Source organism: Tauraco erythrolophus, chromosome 1, assembly GCF_009769465.1.
Source record: "Tauraco erythrolophus isolate bTauEry1 chromosome 1, bTauEry1.pri, whole genome shotgun sequence".
Lineage (NCBI taxonomy): Eukaryota > Metazoa > Chordata > Aves > Musophagiformes > Musophagidae > Tauraco > Tauraco erythrolophus.
In genome coordinates, this window is record NC_141465.1 from 102,554,266 (window position 1) to 102,567,640 (window position 13,375).

At 39.1% G+C, this 13,375-nt stretch overlaps 1 protein-coding gene across 1 annotated transcript in view; it reads right to left on the reverse strand.

Annotated features, from left to right (window-relative positions):
- Positions 1–1,291: 1,291 nt before the first annotated feature.
- The window catches only part of EPSTI1 (epithelial stromal interaction 1), a 50,247-nt gene continuing 38,163 nt past the window's right edge, over positions 1,292–13,375 (reverse strand). The window contains exons 9-12 of the mRNA XM_086611853.1: positions 10,493–10,566; positions 8,888–8,978; positions 3,942–3,974; positions 1,292–2,482 (exon numbers count right to left, since the gene is read on the reverse strand). Of these exons, the coding sequence (XP_086467979.1) occupies positions 3,954–3,974; positions 8,888–8,978; positions 10,493–10,566 (186 nt within the window). The 3' untranslated portion in view covers positions 1,292–2,482; positions 3,942–3,953. The remainder of the gene's footprint in view (positions 2,483–3,941; positions 3,975–8,887; positions 8,979–10,492; positions 10,567–13,375) is intronic.

A 13,375-nucleotide genomic window follows, 5' to 3' on the forward strand; every position in this document is an offset into this window, starting at 1 on the left:
CAGGCCCATACCACTCCCTGTTGGAAGGTTTGTTTCTGAAATAGCAAGGAGTTTGTCAGTGCAGATTATATTGAGACAACGACAATTTTCAAAACAAAAAAACAAACCTCCATTTACTGCTATATAGTAATAAAATCTGGTTTTATGCCACTGCATAATAGATAATTAATTCACTCAATGTAAGTTATAACTGGAGGAACCTATTTGTATTTAAAAACCTTTATCAAAGGTTTACTCTAACAGGTAGATAGCGAACACACCCGACTATCAGTTCCTAACTCTCAACAGACATGAAGCCATTTTCCCAGTCTATTGCCAGTTCATTTCATTATAACCCCTTTAAAGAGATGTCATAACGTCCCTGTGCTTTCAAGCTTAAAGTTTTGGCAGGGTGTGTGTGTAGGGAGGTGCTAATTCTGAGATACTGGAAACTTTACAACAGGATAAGAACAGCATTTTCCAGACATCCTGCTAACATCAATTTGTGGATGCATGTAACTTCTTATCATCTCCATTGCAGGCTATGGCTCTCAAAGACACTTCCCGGGCCACTGTTCATATAGATTTGTTTGTTCTGTTCAGAAAGATAGGAGAGGAAAAATTCAGATACTTCACCATTAAAAAGAGCTGGAATAGTTAATGCCTGAAATAGTTTGTAGAGAGCATTTCAAATAAGAGATTGAAATGCTGGATAAGGGGAAGCACTTTGAAGATTGTGATCGAGTTTCATCTTTGAAGACAGGCAAAAGAAAGTAGACAAGCTTAATGGAAGAGGTTACTCAAGGTGACTTGCTATCACTATTCATTCCTGAATGTGAAAGTAGCAGGTTAATAAAAATTTCATCTTTTTCTTTGGATATAGAAACACAGCAACATGATCACACTGGATTTTAACTTGTCGGTGACCATGGTGACTTCCCCTCCCACTCAGCCTTTGGCAGTGGGGTCTAGGGGTATTGTACATTGAGTGTGGAGAGGCTGCTGATTCACTACTTCAAAAAGACTGTCTAGAAGTCTTAGTCTGATTGGAGTACAATACAAGGATCTGATTAAAGCAAAGATATTTCCTTTGAAATATATGTGCATGCATGCACATATATCCCATTCAGCAGACATTTAGTCCCAGCCCTGATTATCTACTACAGGAGGTTCTTGGAGGCAGATGTAAATTTAATTTCCAAAGCAGCAGTTCCATACCATAGTCAAGTACCACTTCCAAGACAGTGCCATTGTGTAGGTATGCAAAAATCTTCCCAAGGAATTTTCCCGGTGTCAGATACTTAAAAAAAGGCTAAACCACAGAGAATTACCAAGCATTTCCTATTAACGTCATCTAGCTAGTTAATCTAGAGAGATTTGAGTAATTCTCTGAGGCAAAGAGAGCCAAGGGCAACTGCAGAGAGTCCCAGAGGGGAAAGCAAATGTGGCAACGTCCATGGTTCAAAAGAAAACTTCAGGTGATCCATTACAAATTTTCCATATTGCAAGGGTGACGGAAAAATATCGTGGCATCCTGCACACTGAAAAAAACTGCTCAGGAAACCTCTAACTTTGCCTAAGATGTACTTGTCAACACCACCGATACTTTTTCTTGTCTGCGTGGTTTATCTAACATGTACTGTGGACCCTTCTTTTCCATTAGAAATATCTTGGTCATGCATCTGACTGTCGGAAAGCATTAAAATGTTGTTGTCTGCAGAAACAGGGAGATATAAAATAAATTCCATTAGACTAGAGGGACAAAGAAAAGCAAGAAACTAAAGCTAACCTTGCAGTAGTTTTCCCCACTCATGTAACAGAAGCTACCAAGGTAAAACAGGCAAAGTGAAAAACTGGTATATCTTATCACAAAAGATGTGGGAGAGATTGAATAAATTTCAGTGTTATTTCAAGTTTTATTTCTTTCATGTGTTATATCTTTCTAAGAACATATTTAAAAGATCCTGTCTACAATATACACATCTGTTTCTTCTTGAGTGTCTCCTGTTGAACACAATGGTAAAACAATTCCACAAAATCAACACCAACATGAAACAAAATAAAACAAAAAACCAAACCAGCAACACTTCTCATCCCAAAAGAAAATGCTCTACCTGCCTCTTTAGTTCAAGTCTCTGAGATGTTTTTGGCTGGGTATAGAGCAGCAAGTAAACACAGATATTACTGCAGCTACTAATATCTTCTGTTCCTGTGATCCCAAAGACCAGGATAATTACATTCTGCAAGAGGCAAAACAATTTATGGAGAAAAAAAAATGAAGCGTTCTCTTATTAAAAATTAAATAGGACTTTCATAATCAGCTGATTCAAATATGCGTGAATAATGACAGCTAGAAACCAGTCTCTGCAGATTGCTCATGAAGTGGGTGTGAAGAAGTAGTCAGGGTGAGAAAAAAAATCACAATGATAAAAGAGTGATTTCTTGGAGCTTTTACAAGGTCACTTGGCCCAGGCCAGATGAAAGTGAGTATTTCTCCAATACCCTGTAACAAGAGGGAGAAAACAGAATTAAAGACTATCTTTTGCAGCAAAAACAAACATCAAACTCAACTTCTCTGGGATTAAGTCCGCTGGAGAATAAAGTCTCCCTTTTCTTCCGACAGGTTTTAGCTTTTAATTATGTAAAGCCATCATGAAGGGATTTCTATCTTTTTGTAAATTTAATTGACAAAATGTCCCAATTATTTGCAGATGTATTGATAACTCTTTGAACAATATATTAATGTAGCAAACTGAAATATGTTTTCAAAACAAACAAGGCCTACAAAAGTATACCTATCCATAATTCTTGTACAGTTCATAGGTAAATATATTATTAGTATTGTAGATACTGTGAAAAACAACAAAGAATGCAACACATTGAGCTCCTTCAGCTGCCCACAGTTTACAAAACCTACTCGTGTTGTGGGCTGCAAAAGATGGTCATTTCTTCCTCTGTGGGGAACTGCCTTTATCTACTCATTGTAATTTCTTTAGTGAATTTGAGTTAATTTTTAATAACGATTTTACTCCTCATAAAATTAAAAAGATGACTCATGGGAGGCCAACAATATTATTTAGATACGACCTTCAGAATGCAATCCTACTGCAAAAATAATAAAAATAACTGTTGGAGCAGAAAATGAGGAAGAAAGTAGCAGAAGAATATGTGCATTTGTGGGAAAAGGTTTGAAAGTAAGGGGCTTTTTTAAGTTTGATTTTTTAAAATTCCTCTTTATAAAATCCTAGCTCTCAAAAAAAACAGTTATGTCAAAGCCATCTCCTAAGGCAAGAATAGTATGTGTCAGTACCTGAACTTGCTTCAAAAGTCTCCAAGCCTAGCAGTGAAGGCTCTGAACAAATCTTTATATCGGAACTGGGAATAAGAGTAGGGAATCCCTTTCAGAAAAGAACATAGGTGCAGTGAGCCTTATGAAAAGGCCATTTGAAAACAGAAGGCCTGATTTCTCCACCTTAGCAGAGGTTTTTAGCCTCCACTGATATGAACAGTCTCACTTTTTGCTCATGGCAAATAGCAGGAAGAATGAAGCCCACGACAAAGTCATCCTCTTTCACTTAAGACCACTGAAAGTTTGCAGTCACCTCCTGCATTTTCAGTCATGTTCCTCCGCTGCCCAGGTTTATCCACCCACAGCCCACGACACAGCAAATGTGGCTGTATTGAGGTTTTAGCATCAAATATCACTGCACCCTGAGCGGATGCCTTGGATGCCATCGGCACTTCCTCTGACTTGACATACATGTTTTGCAGTTCTAACAAGAATGTGTTTCAGGATAAGCATGTGCCATTGCATGGCCCCAAACACAGAGCTGGAAATAAGATTTCCTTTCATATTACTTGAGAATTAAGCCACATAAGCTGTCATAAGGAAATGTCAAATACGAAGGTACATTAACACCAGCATTGGTACTAAAAAGAACTGAAAAATCCATTATTCTGACCTTTCTCTTCTTTTATTCCAAGCAGTTCGGCCCCTGGATTAAAGAAAAAAAAACAACATTAGTACAGTACAATGTACAAGGTACAGTACATTGATATATTTATGCAAGGAATTCTGGTTATACCAGTCATGTGGCACTTCCTTGATTACTTGATGCCCTTTCCTGTCTTTTGAAATTCCACTTAAAAACCCAAGTAAACCCTTCTGCAAGATTCCAGTTCTAGCAATAAACATTTCTTTGATTTGAACTCAATATGAATAGCAGGATGTATCGACTCAAGAGATAAACATATCTTGTTTTTGCTGGGAAAAAATCAATCTAGAAGTGTTCCAAATATCTTCAGATACCTTAATCCTTTCTTGATCTCACACAATTTGAAGGACTGAAAAGCTTCTTCCACTCCTCTTCAGACTCCCACTATTCTCTTTTAGGATGAGATTTTCAACGGAAAGAAGGATGGAGCTCAAAGTCAGGCCAGGCAGAACACGTCTGCATATGCTGTTTGACTGCCTTGTCAGAGAGAAGTCATTAAACTCAGCTATGGCATGCCTGGACCTACTCAGCTGAGGTCCCTATATTGATGCTGATATATCTGCTGAGTAGTTTATTTATTTTCTGCCATCATTCTGCCAGGAAAGACAAGCACATTACTCTCAATTTAAAAAACAAAATCAAAACCAAACCAAACCAAAAGAAAACCACAAACAACTAGTATTAGGAAAAAATTTAATAATCTTTCCAACTCAGATTGTATGTAGACTAACCAGGTTAAAGCTGAGTTAGCAAACCACATTCTTTGTTAAAACAAACGTAACGATTGTGGATTGCACTCTGGAACCTTCTTATATAAATACTCAATTCCAAATATTCCCATGTCAAATAAAAGCTTTTCATTTGTGATGGGAAACCAGCATTTTCAGTGCAACGTTACCCATGTAAAAGCTTGTTAAAGTCTGCATTAAAGACTGTGTGTATGGAAAACTGAGGCATATATGTTGGCCTTGTGACTTCAGGGGCCTTTGAGCTATGCTTCAACAGTAAACTTTGTGACATTCTCCCTCTCAAATTGGTAGCCAATGACATAAATCAAGTCCTGGTTGAGACTCCAAAGAAACATTCCCATGGATCATGCTACAAAAGCTAAACCAAGTGCTAACCCACAAACCATGTTTATTTAAAATATTTTTATCCACAAATCATGTTTCCTCAAAACAGATTTATCCAGCATCCATTGAGTTCCTGTTCTGCATATGGGAAAGGAAGAGAATGAGGTTTCCTGTCACACTGCACGTGTGTATTCAGGGCATAGTTGCTTCCCATAACAAATATCTAGAATTATGCGTCCACTGAAAGAACAGAGTCACCATCCAAGAGATCATTTCTCATTCTTATGCATGACACCGTGTGTAATGGAGACATGAAACGGGAAGATGTAGTACGTCATGTTGCCTTCTACATTCTACTATACCTCAGAGTAGAGTAGAACAAGACAACTAGCATTTCGTTAAAGAAGAGTAGACATATAAATATCATCTATCCACCATGTGACCTCTCCCCATTAACGGAATAGACAAAAGGGTCCTTGACAGTGCTGCATTTCCATGCAAAAAATCAACAAGGGCTTTGTTACAGGCTTACCATGCATTAGCACTTGGACTCTGAAAATCCTTTGAACACGGGCAAATCTCATAAGGGAGGGAATATTAAAATGTGCAACTGTCTTAAAGTTATTCTTTTGTAAAAATAGAAGTGTTTTAATATTTAATTAAAACTGACCATTTGTGCCATTACAGTGAACAGATACTGTCTCAGTCACAGGTCCCAGCTGAGTAAGGATTAAATCTTACTGATTAAACTTTGATGTCAAAATGACGATTGTTATTTTTTTACCTTCCTATCCTAAAAGGTTCATCCTTATGTTAGAGATAATGGCAGCCCAAAGGACATCAAAATTTTCTTGATATCATACATCAAGACTGGATGCTTTCTCAAGGGTGCAGTTTCTCACAGGGAGAAGTGGAAATTCATTAGTTTGTCTTCCCATTAAAAAAAGAGACCACGCAACCACCCAGAGAGGGCCCTGGCATTTATAATCAAAAAGTGAGAAAAGACTACTTTCATGAAGATACTTCTCGAAATAACAGCTTATAAACGTTCCTAATAAAATACAAGATGTCTGGAGGGCAGATGAATTAATGAAAACTGGTTTCCTATCAATTAGAGGACAATTGCGCAATGCGACTCTTCTCCTCCCCCTTGCCCAGACACACACAATAAATTTGTCTTCCCCACCTCCTCTCCATGTCTGCTGGGAATCTATGTTGAAAGTTTGAAAGCCTTTTTACATGCAGACAGACAGCACAATCATACATACTTCCTTAGGAAACCAGGCTAATAGAAGGAATAATGACAAACACAGCCAGTATATCGATAACACAGTGCGATGTTCAGGTTCTGTAAGTGTGAAGCCGTTATGACTATAAAAAGTTTAAACAGGAAAAAAAGAACTGGTAAAGAGAACAAATATTTCCTTTTCAGTGCCACTGCACAGATGGAGCAGGCTCAAAAATTACCGCCAGGTCTGAACTTTGGGAATCTTTTTCATTTCCTTTAATCTCAGTATACAGTCTGACCTGCTTCACTTAGCTCCCTCATAATGTAAAACGCCACGCTGCAGACTACGACTTGTAAGTCTCACCTGGCATTCAGCAATTTTTGCTTAAAACCCCATGGGAAGGGAGAAGAATCTCAGTACAATCAAAGACACTGAGGTTGCAGTCTCCAGCCTATCTTTTGAGAGATATTTTTCTTTCTTGCTCTTTTTACCAATATAATTTTTAATGACTTTCCATTATGAGTTATTCTTTCATAGTTTATTCTTTCCCTGCTTTGTTTAGTCTTCTAACCTCACATCATAGCATAAAGGAAAAATGGATCATCTAGCATTACCCAACAGAAGGCAGGCTCCTTGGGAGCCACTAAGTAAACGTTAGAGTAGCAAATTTATCACTTCTACACATCAGGTTCTATTGCAATTGTGCTGATGTATTCTTTGAATGTATGTATTTAAAAAAAAAAAAAGCGCATAGATTGGCTGGGTATGTCACAGAGCTGTCTGTTGTTAAAACTGTGCCCGGGCTGAGTGCACTCCACTCGTTTGGTGGTACCAACACCTGTCCTGTGAAAGAGGACATATGGCATCTGGCTAAAGACAAAACCCCACTCCTTCTGTAGACAATGGCAAGGTTTTCGATAGTGACAGCAGGTGCTCTGACGGAGATGCTTGAGTTTAGATACTGGGAATCTGGGCCGTGTCACACATTCTTTTCTGAGTTTATCAGGAAACAGTTTACAAATTGGGATAAAGGACACAAAACAAAATAAAAATATTAATTTCTGCCCTCTTTGCCTTTGTTAACCAGGCCCCATCCAGCAGATAATACCTTTTGCCCCTTACTAGGTATAGAATCATAGAATAGTTTGAGTTGGAAGAAATCTTAAAGATCATTTAGTTCCAACCCCTCTGCCATGGGCAGGGACACCTTTCACTAACCAGGTTGCTCAAAGCCTCATCCAACCTGGCCTTGAACATCTCCAGGGAGGGGACATCCAAAACTTCTCTGGGAAAAATGTTCCAATGTTTCACCACCCTCATTGTATCAGTTGACTCTACCCTACCTGAAGCCTCTAATTCTGCTATCTGCAGACATTCCATCATAGAATCATAGTGCTCTCTTACTCATACACTTTTACTAGCCCTGACGTCTGTAGTTTGGCTTCCAACAGCTCCTGAATTTCCTGGCACATGACACAGGCCCTACGAGTAAAGCCCCTAACCAACTGGTTGTCCAAGCAGCTGCCCACAGACTTTACAGAAGGTCAAGTTGGCAGGTCCTCCTCCTCTCAGCAAGACCAAGAGAACTGCTACACACAAAGACAGCCTCAATCAGAGGTTCCCAAGCCCTCTGTCACAGCTCAGGGCTTGTCCAAAGCTTGTAGTGATTAAGACACTCATTTTTCCACTCTAGTATCTTGAAAACTCCAGCAGCAACAATATCTGCTTCTTTAACATGCCTTTATTTTGTAGCTGCTTGAACCCAAGTCTTCTTGGTGTTCATCTGCCAAGATACACATCCACATCAGACAGTTCAACTAATCCAATCCAAGCTTTTCTGATTATCAACTAAATATCTTTCTCTACACTGGCACATTCACTAAATTCTCTTAGGCTCTCATCCTTTTGCTGCTCAGTCTTTGTAAATTTTACATTTTTGCACTGTGACACTCTCAGCAAGGGAATTTCAACCAAATGTAAATTTCCATGATGGCAATACTACATTTTTATTTTTTTTTAACACTGAAGACTGCAATTCTAAATAACAGTCACATTAATGTCTCATTAGGACAGCTAAAAAGATTTAATGGATGTTTAATAGGCTACAGTCAAGATATCTCTTCTTCACAGAATCTTCACAAATACTATGTATTTTAAATTGGATGCAATGGAGTCTTTGTCATAATTTTATACAGGTAAAAAAAGAACAGTTGTACCTTTCATGGGATCTTTTCCCTCCACTTTCAATATCATATTAAAATATTTACAGCATTCCCAAACATCTTTCATTTAAAGACTTTCAAAAAAACCTTTATGATTTCACTACCCTTGCTCTAAACTTAAGGACGTACCTTGGATTCGGTTCCTCACTGTACCTTGAATGCAAAACAACTGAGTTCTGCTGCAAGAGTAGCTGTTCCTCCCTCCTCCCATTGGGACAGCCTATATATTTAAGACAGGATTTCTTCTTACAAGCTATTGTAGGCAGCCAGACAAGACTATAAGTTCTGTCAGGTAGGCTAAATGCACATAGACATATAATAGTATCCAGGGAAATCATAAAATTTTAAACAATCTTATTGCTTTCATGTTCTGTACCCAAAAAGCTTACCCAGGTGCCGTTACTGAGGTAGTCCAGACTCTCAGAAGATCCACGAGGTTGCGTTTTGTTCTGGAGTCGGTCCAGAAAAGCATTATTTACCCTTAAAATACAAGAAAAAAAAATAATAATGATTGAAGGTAGCTGAGGAGATCACAGACTTTTGAATTTTAACGTTCTGAGTGACTTTCCCAATTCTCAGTTCAATATGTGTCTTCCTATGTTTTTCAAGCCTGTGCTGAATAACCATAGACTGGCATGAGATAGGGTGGATTTCATTTTCAATTCACTGGTGATTAAAAGTTGTCCCTCAGCTGCTGTGAGAAATGCATCAAAATTCTCCCTAGAAAGACGACCTGTGTACCACCACCCACCTTATCGGGGAGGTCAGCTATTTCGACAATTCACCTTAGGTAGGATTTCAACCTTCAGTACACAAGGAGAGTTTCCCAAAGTACTGATTTCCTAATGCCAGTGAAAAAAAAACCACTTAAGCTTGTTACTAATAGTGACAATTTGCATAGCTGACAACTTTCCCTACCATCCAGCTCTGAAATGAACTCTAGCATTTTCTTGTACCGCTCTATCAATCTGGAAAGCATGCACGCATACAAATACAGTTTCCCTCAACCTGTTTTAAATATTTTCAAACCTTTTGAAAACTGTTTCTTTTCCCCCCCTATTAATGCTTAGGACTGACACACATGCTTAGACATGACTGTTGTTTTAATGTTTTACAATGCTGTTGGTAAGAATGATGTAAAATGCAAGACACTGGATTATTTCTATCTAGGGACATGAGATGGAGTGAATCGAAAATCCTTCATTAACTTCTATGGGTAATTATCTCAATATCTTTGCTAGAGAAAAAAAAAAACGAAATGAAAACAGTATGGAGAGTGGTTGCCTACAGAAGTAATTTTTTTTTATATATTTCCCTAATGATATAAAAAAAGAAACAAATGGTGTTTTTATCTTTTAGCCTGAGCCGTGTATCTTTTTACCAGCAGAAAACAAAGCTGAGAATAAAGCTGTGCTTCAAGACAATGGAAAGTCAGTTAAGAGACAGAAGTGCAAGATTAGAACCGCTGAGCACAGAGGGGACACAGCAGTGGGGCACAGCCCAGGGCGCGAAGCAACGCAGCTGCAGAAGGCCTTGCTGTGCTTCAACTTCTGTCCGTACTGGTATTTTATCCCATGTTTTGCTCTGCCTGTTAACTTCAGTGACAGGCAACTGCAAAATGTGGCATGGACAAAGTAGTTCATTTGAAAAGAAAATGAAATAAAATAAATAAATGAATAAAATATTTCTTATTTGAAACTACTGTCAAAGTAGCTACCCGTGAAACTACTAATAGTTTCTACCCTATGGTACCCTATTTATTTATCCTACACCGATAGGATAAATTCAGTGAAAAAGGCACTCTGGGTCATATTGCATTACAGTGAGCAGTTGTAATGATGGATATCAGCAGCTCATCTGAAGGAAAAGTTAAACCAGAGATGAGGTCAGGGATCCTCATTGCAATTATCTTCTAAAGCATGAATGCCTCCAATTTTCAGACCCTTTGCATATAGGAATTCACTTAAAGTGTATTCTGCATTTTTGCATCATACCTCCTCTGTTCATTTTGACGTGCTCTTGTCCTGGCTTCCTCTTCCTGCTTTTGCTTAAATTCCATTAATTCAGCCTAGAAATGATAAAAGTGAAAAAAAAAAAAAACACAACAAAAAACAACCAAGCAACAAACTTACTTTTAATTAACATGCCAATGTTGCAAACCCAATTAATTCCACAGGGTGTTAACTTCAGCTAGAGTCACATGTCATTCCCAGAACTTCTCTCAGCAGCATTTTATTTATGTGACAGCAGTATGTTAAAAACTGAACTCATTTTTCTGTTCAGCGTTGCTTTGGATGAGTTTTTTTTGTGCCTTAAATAGTGGGGAGTTACAGGATTCAAACATTTACAGTCCTACATTTAAAGGAGTCTGCCAGACACCAGTCCGCTTTCTCTTGCCCCAACCCATGGGTTTGACTTTCCCTGTGGGTCCAAGGAGGAAGACAGCTGAAGTCATCTAGCAGGAGCAGACACAGCCGTCACATCCGTGGGGTACGAAGGAGACATGCCCTTCACCTTCTGCCTCTGTGGAGCACGAGGAGAAGATGAAGGAGGGTTATGCGGCATGGTGTATCACCTCCAGCTCCCTGGGGCTCTCTCAAGGGTGAGGCAAGGGCAAACGATACCTGCTGATGTGGTGAAAGAGTGTGCAAGCTCCCAGCGCTGCAGCAGCCTACCATCCTTACGTTACATAATATTTAAGGTTTATAAACAGTGTTGAAGGGAATTCTTTCCAGAGGAGAGTTTGCTTATGGAATTTTAGCCAGGACAGCGAAGGAAACCCAGATTCTATGAGTCTGCTTTGCACGTGCACTTGTTTGTCTGGCTCTTGCTCCCTGCAATGCACCCCAGAATTGAAGATGCAGATTCTTCTACCAAGAGAATTTGGCTTGCAGGGCAAGGGAGAAGGGATAAGAACTGACCCGTCTTTCATATTTTCCATAGCAACTGAGCAGCAATAGGAATAGGAACTAAAATAAAATGAAGTGGTTAGATAAAAGTTTCAATAACTGCATGGAACCACAAAAGCTTGGGGTTTTTTTCTTTTTTTTTAAATCAATTTAAGTAGAACATTAAATAAAAACTATGCAATAAATGTATGAAGAAAATCAATAACTGCGAATGTGTTGTGTATCAATATTTGTCCAGCCCTAAAAGAAGAAACAGGATTAAGAAATAAAAAAGCCAACCTTAATTTTCACTGTTTTAAATAACTATTCAACCTGAAAATTAAAACCCAGTATCTGACTTTCCAATATGCTGAGTCCTCTCTTGGAGTAATGTTCTGAAATATATTGTGTGTGTATGATGTGGTGTTCAGAGCGCACTGAAAATTTCTAAATCAAGCAATACATACTAAAACCTGTTCTGAAAAAAAAAAGGAAACTGACAATACCTATAGGTTTTATAGCTACACTGTGCTAGGAGGTACACACAAGACAGAATTCACAATTACTTTAATAAATATTAGTTTGAAGTAGAAACGAGCCAACATATATCTGAGGGACAACTATTGAGCCTTTAAAATACATATTATTTACAGTAGGTTTCTAAGTAGTGCATTACTCTGCTCAATAGGCAGCAACAACTGTGAAGGCAAAGAGCACTTGGAACCGTGTACCAAGAAAGAATGACCTTAGAAGCAGCCAACACCTTAGAAATCTATGGAAATCAGTAAAGAGTCTAAAGCTCTACATGAGCCACTTAAACCAAACTCATAAAGTCAGGCATGCTACTGCACACCTGTATTTATTTTCTGTATGGAAGAATAAAGACAAAGAACACAATAGCTACCAGCCTTAAACCCCACAGGACTAGCTTTCAAAGATTTTTTCCTGGGAATCAAAGAATCATAGAATGGTTAGGGTTGGAAGAGACCTCAGTTATCTAGTTCCAACCCCCCTGCCATGGGCAGGGACACCCTCCACTACACCAGGTTGCCCAAAGCCTCATCCAACCTGGCCTTGAACACTTCCAGGGATGGGGCATTTACAACTTCTCTGGGCAACCTGTTCCAGTGCCTCTCCACCCTCACAGTGAAAAATTTCTTCCTTATTCTAATCTAAATCTGCCCTCTTTCAGTTTAAATCCATTTCCCCTTGTCCTATCACCACACGCCCTTGTAAAAAGTCCCTCTCCAGCTTTCCTGTAGGTCCCCTTTAAGTACTGGAAGGTTGCAATAAGATCGCCCCGGAGCCTTGTCTTCTCCAGGCTGAACAGCCCCAACTCTCTCAGCCTGTCTTCATAGGAGAGGTGCTTCAGCCCTTGGATCATCTTCATGGCCCTCCTCTGGACTCGCTCTAGCAGCTCCATGTCCTTCTTGTGTTGAGGACTCCAGAGCTGAACATTCCAGGTGGGATCTCATAAACATGCACCTGATAAGAAAGCAATTAAGACCCTCCCTTTCACTCCACTTTTTGTTTCCAGCCTCCTGGTTGCTAGAATACTATGAAAAGAGGACACCTATCCCCAACATTTAAAAAAAGATATCTGTGAAGGGGGCTGAGTCACTTGTTCAGCTCCAGTAGAAACTCGCTGCATGAAATTTGTTGCACTACCTAAGATTCTGCTACTAGGGAAGTAGTTTAACAACAATTTGGATGTTAGTAACAGCAGAGGCACAGCAAGAGGCTTAGTATTTGGTAACACATTTTCGAATGATTTGCTAATATGATTTTCAAATGCTGCACTCCCCATCCTTGCACAGTCAGACCTGGAGCCAAGACAGACAACTTAGCACAGTGCCATCGTCTTGTGTAGATGAATTTCACGTGGATACGGTACCCAAATCTATGCCAGAGGGACTACAGTGGTTCAGACACATTTCAGGCAATGCATGCTGCATGTGTGGAAAATGGAGTTCAAACTTGCAGTTACTG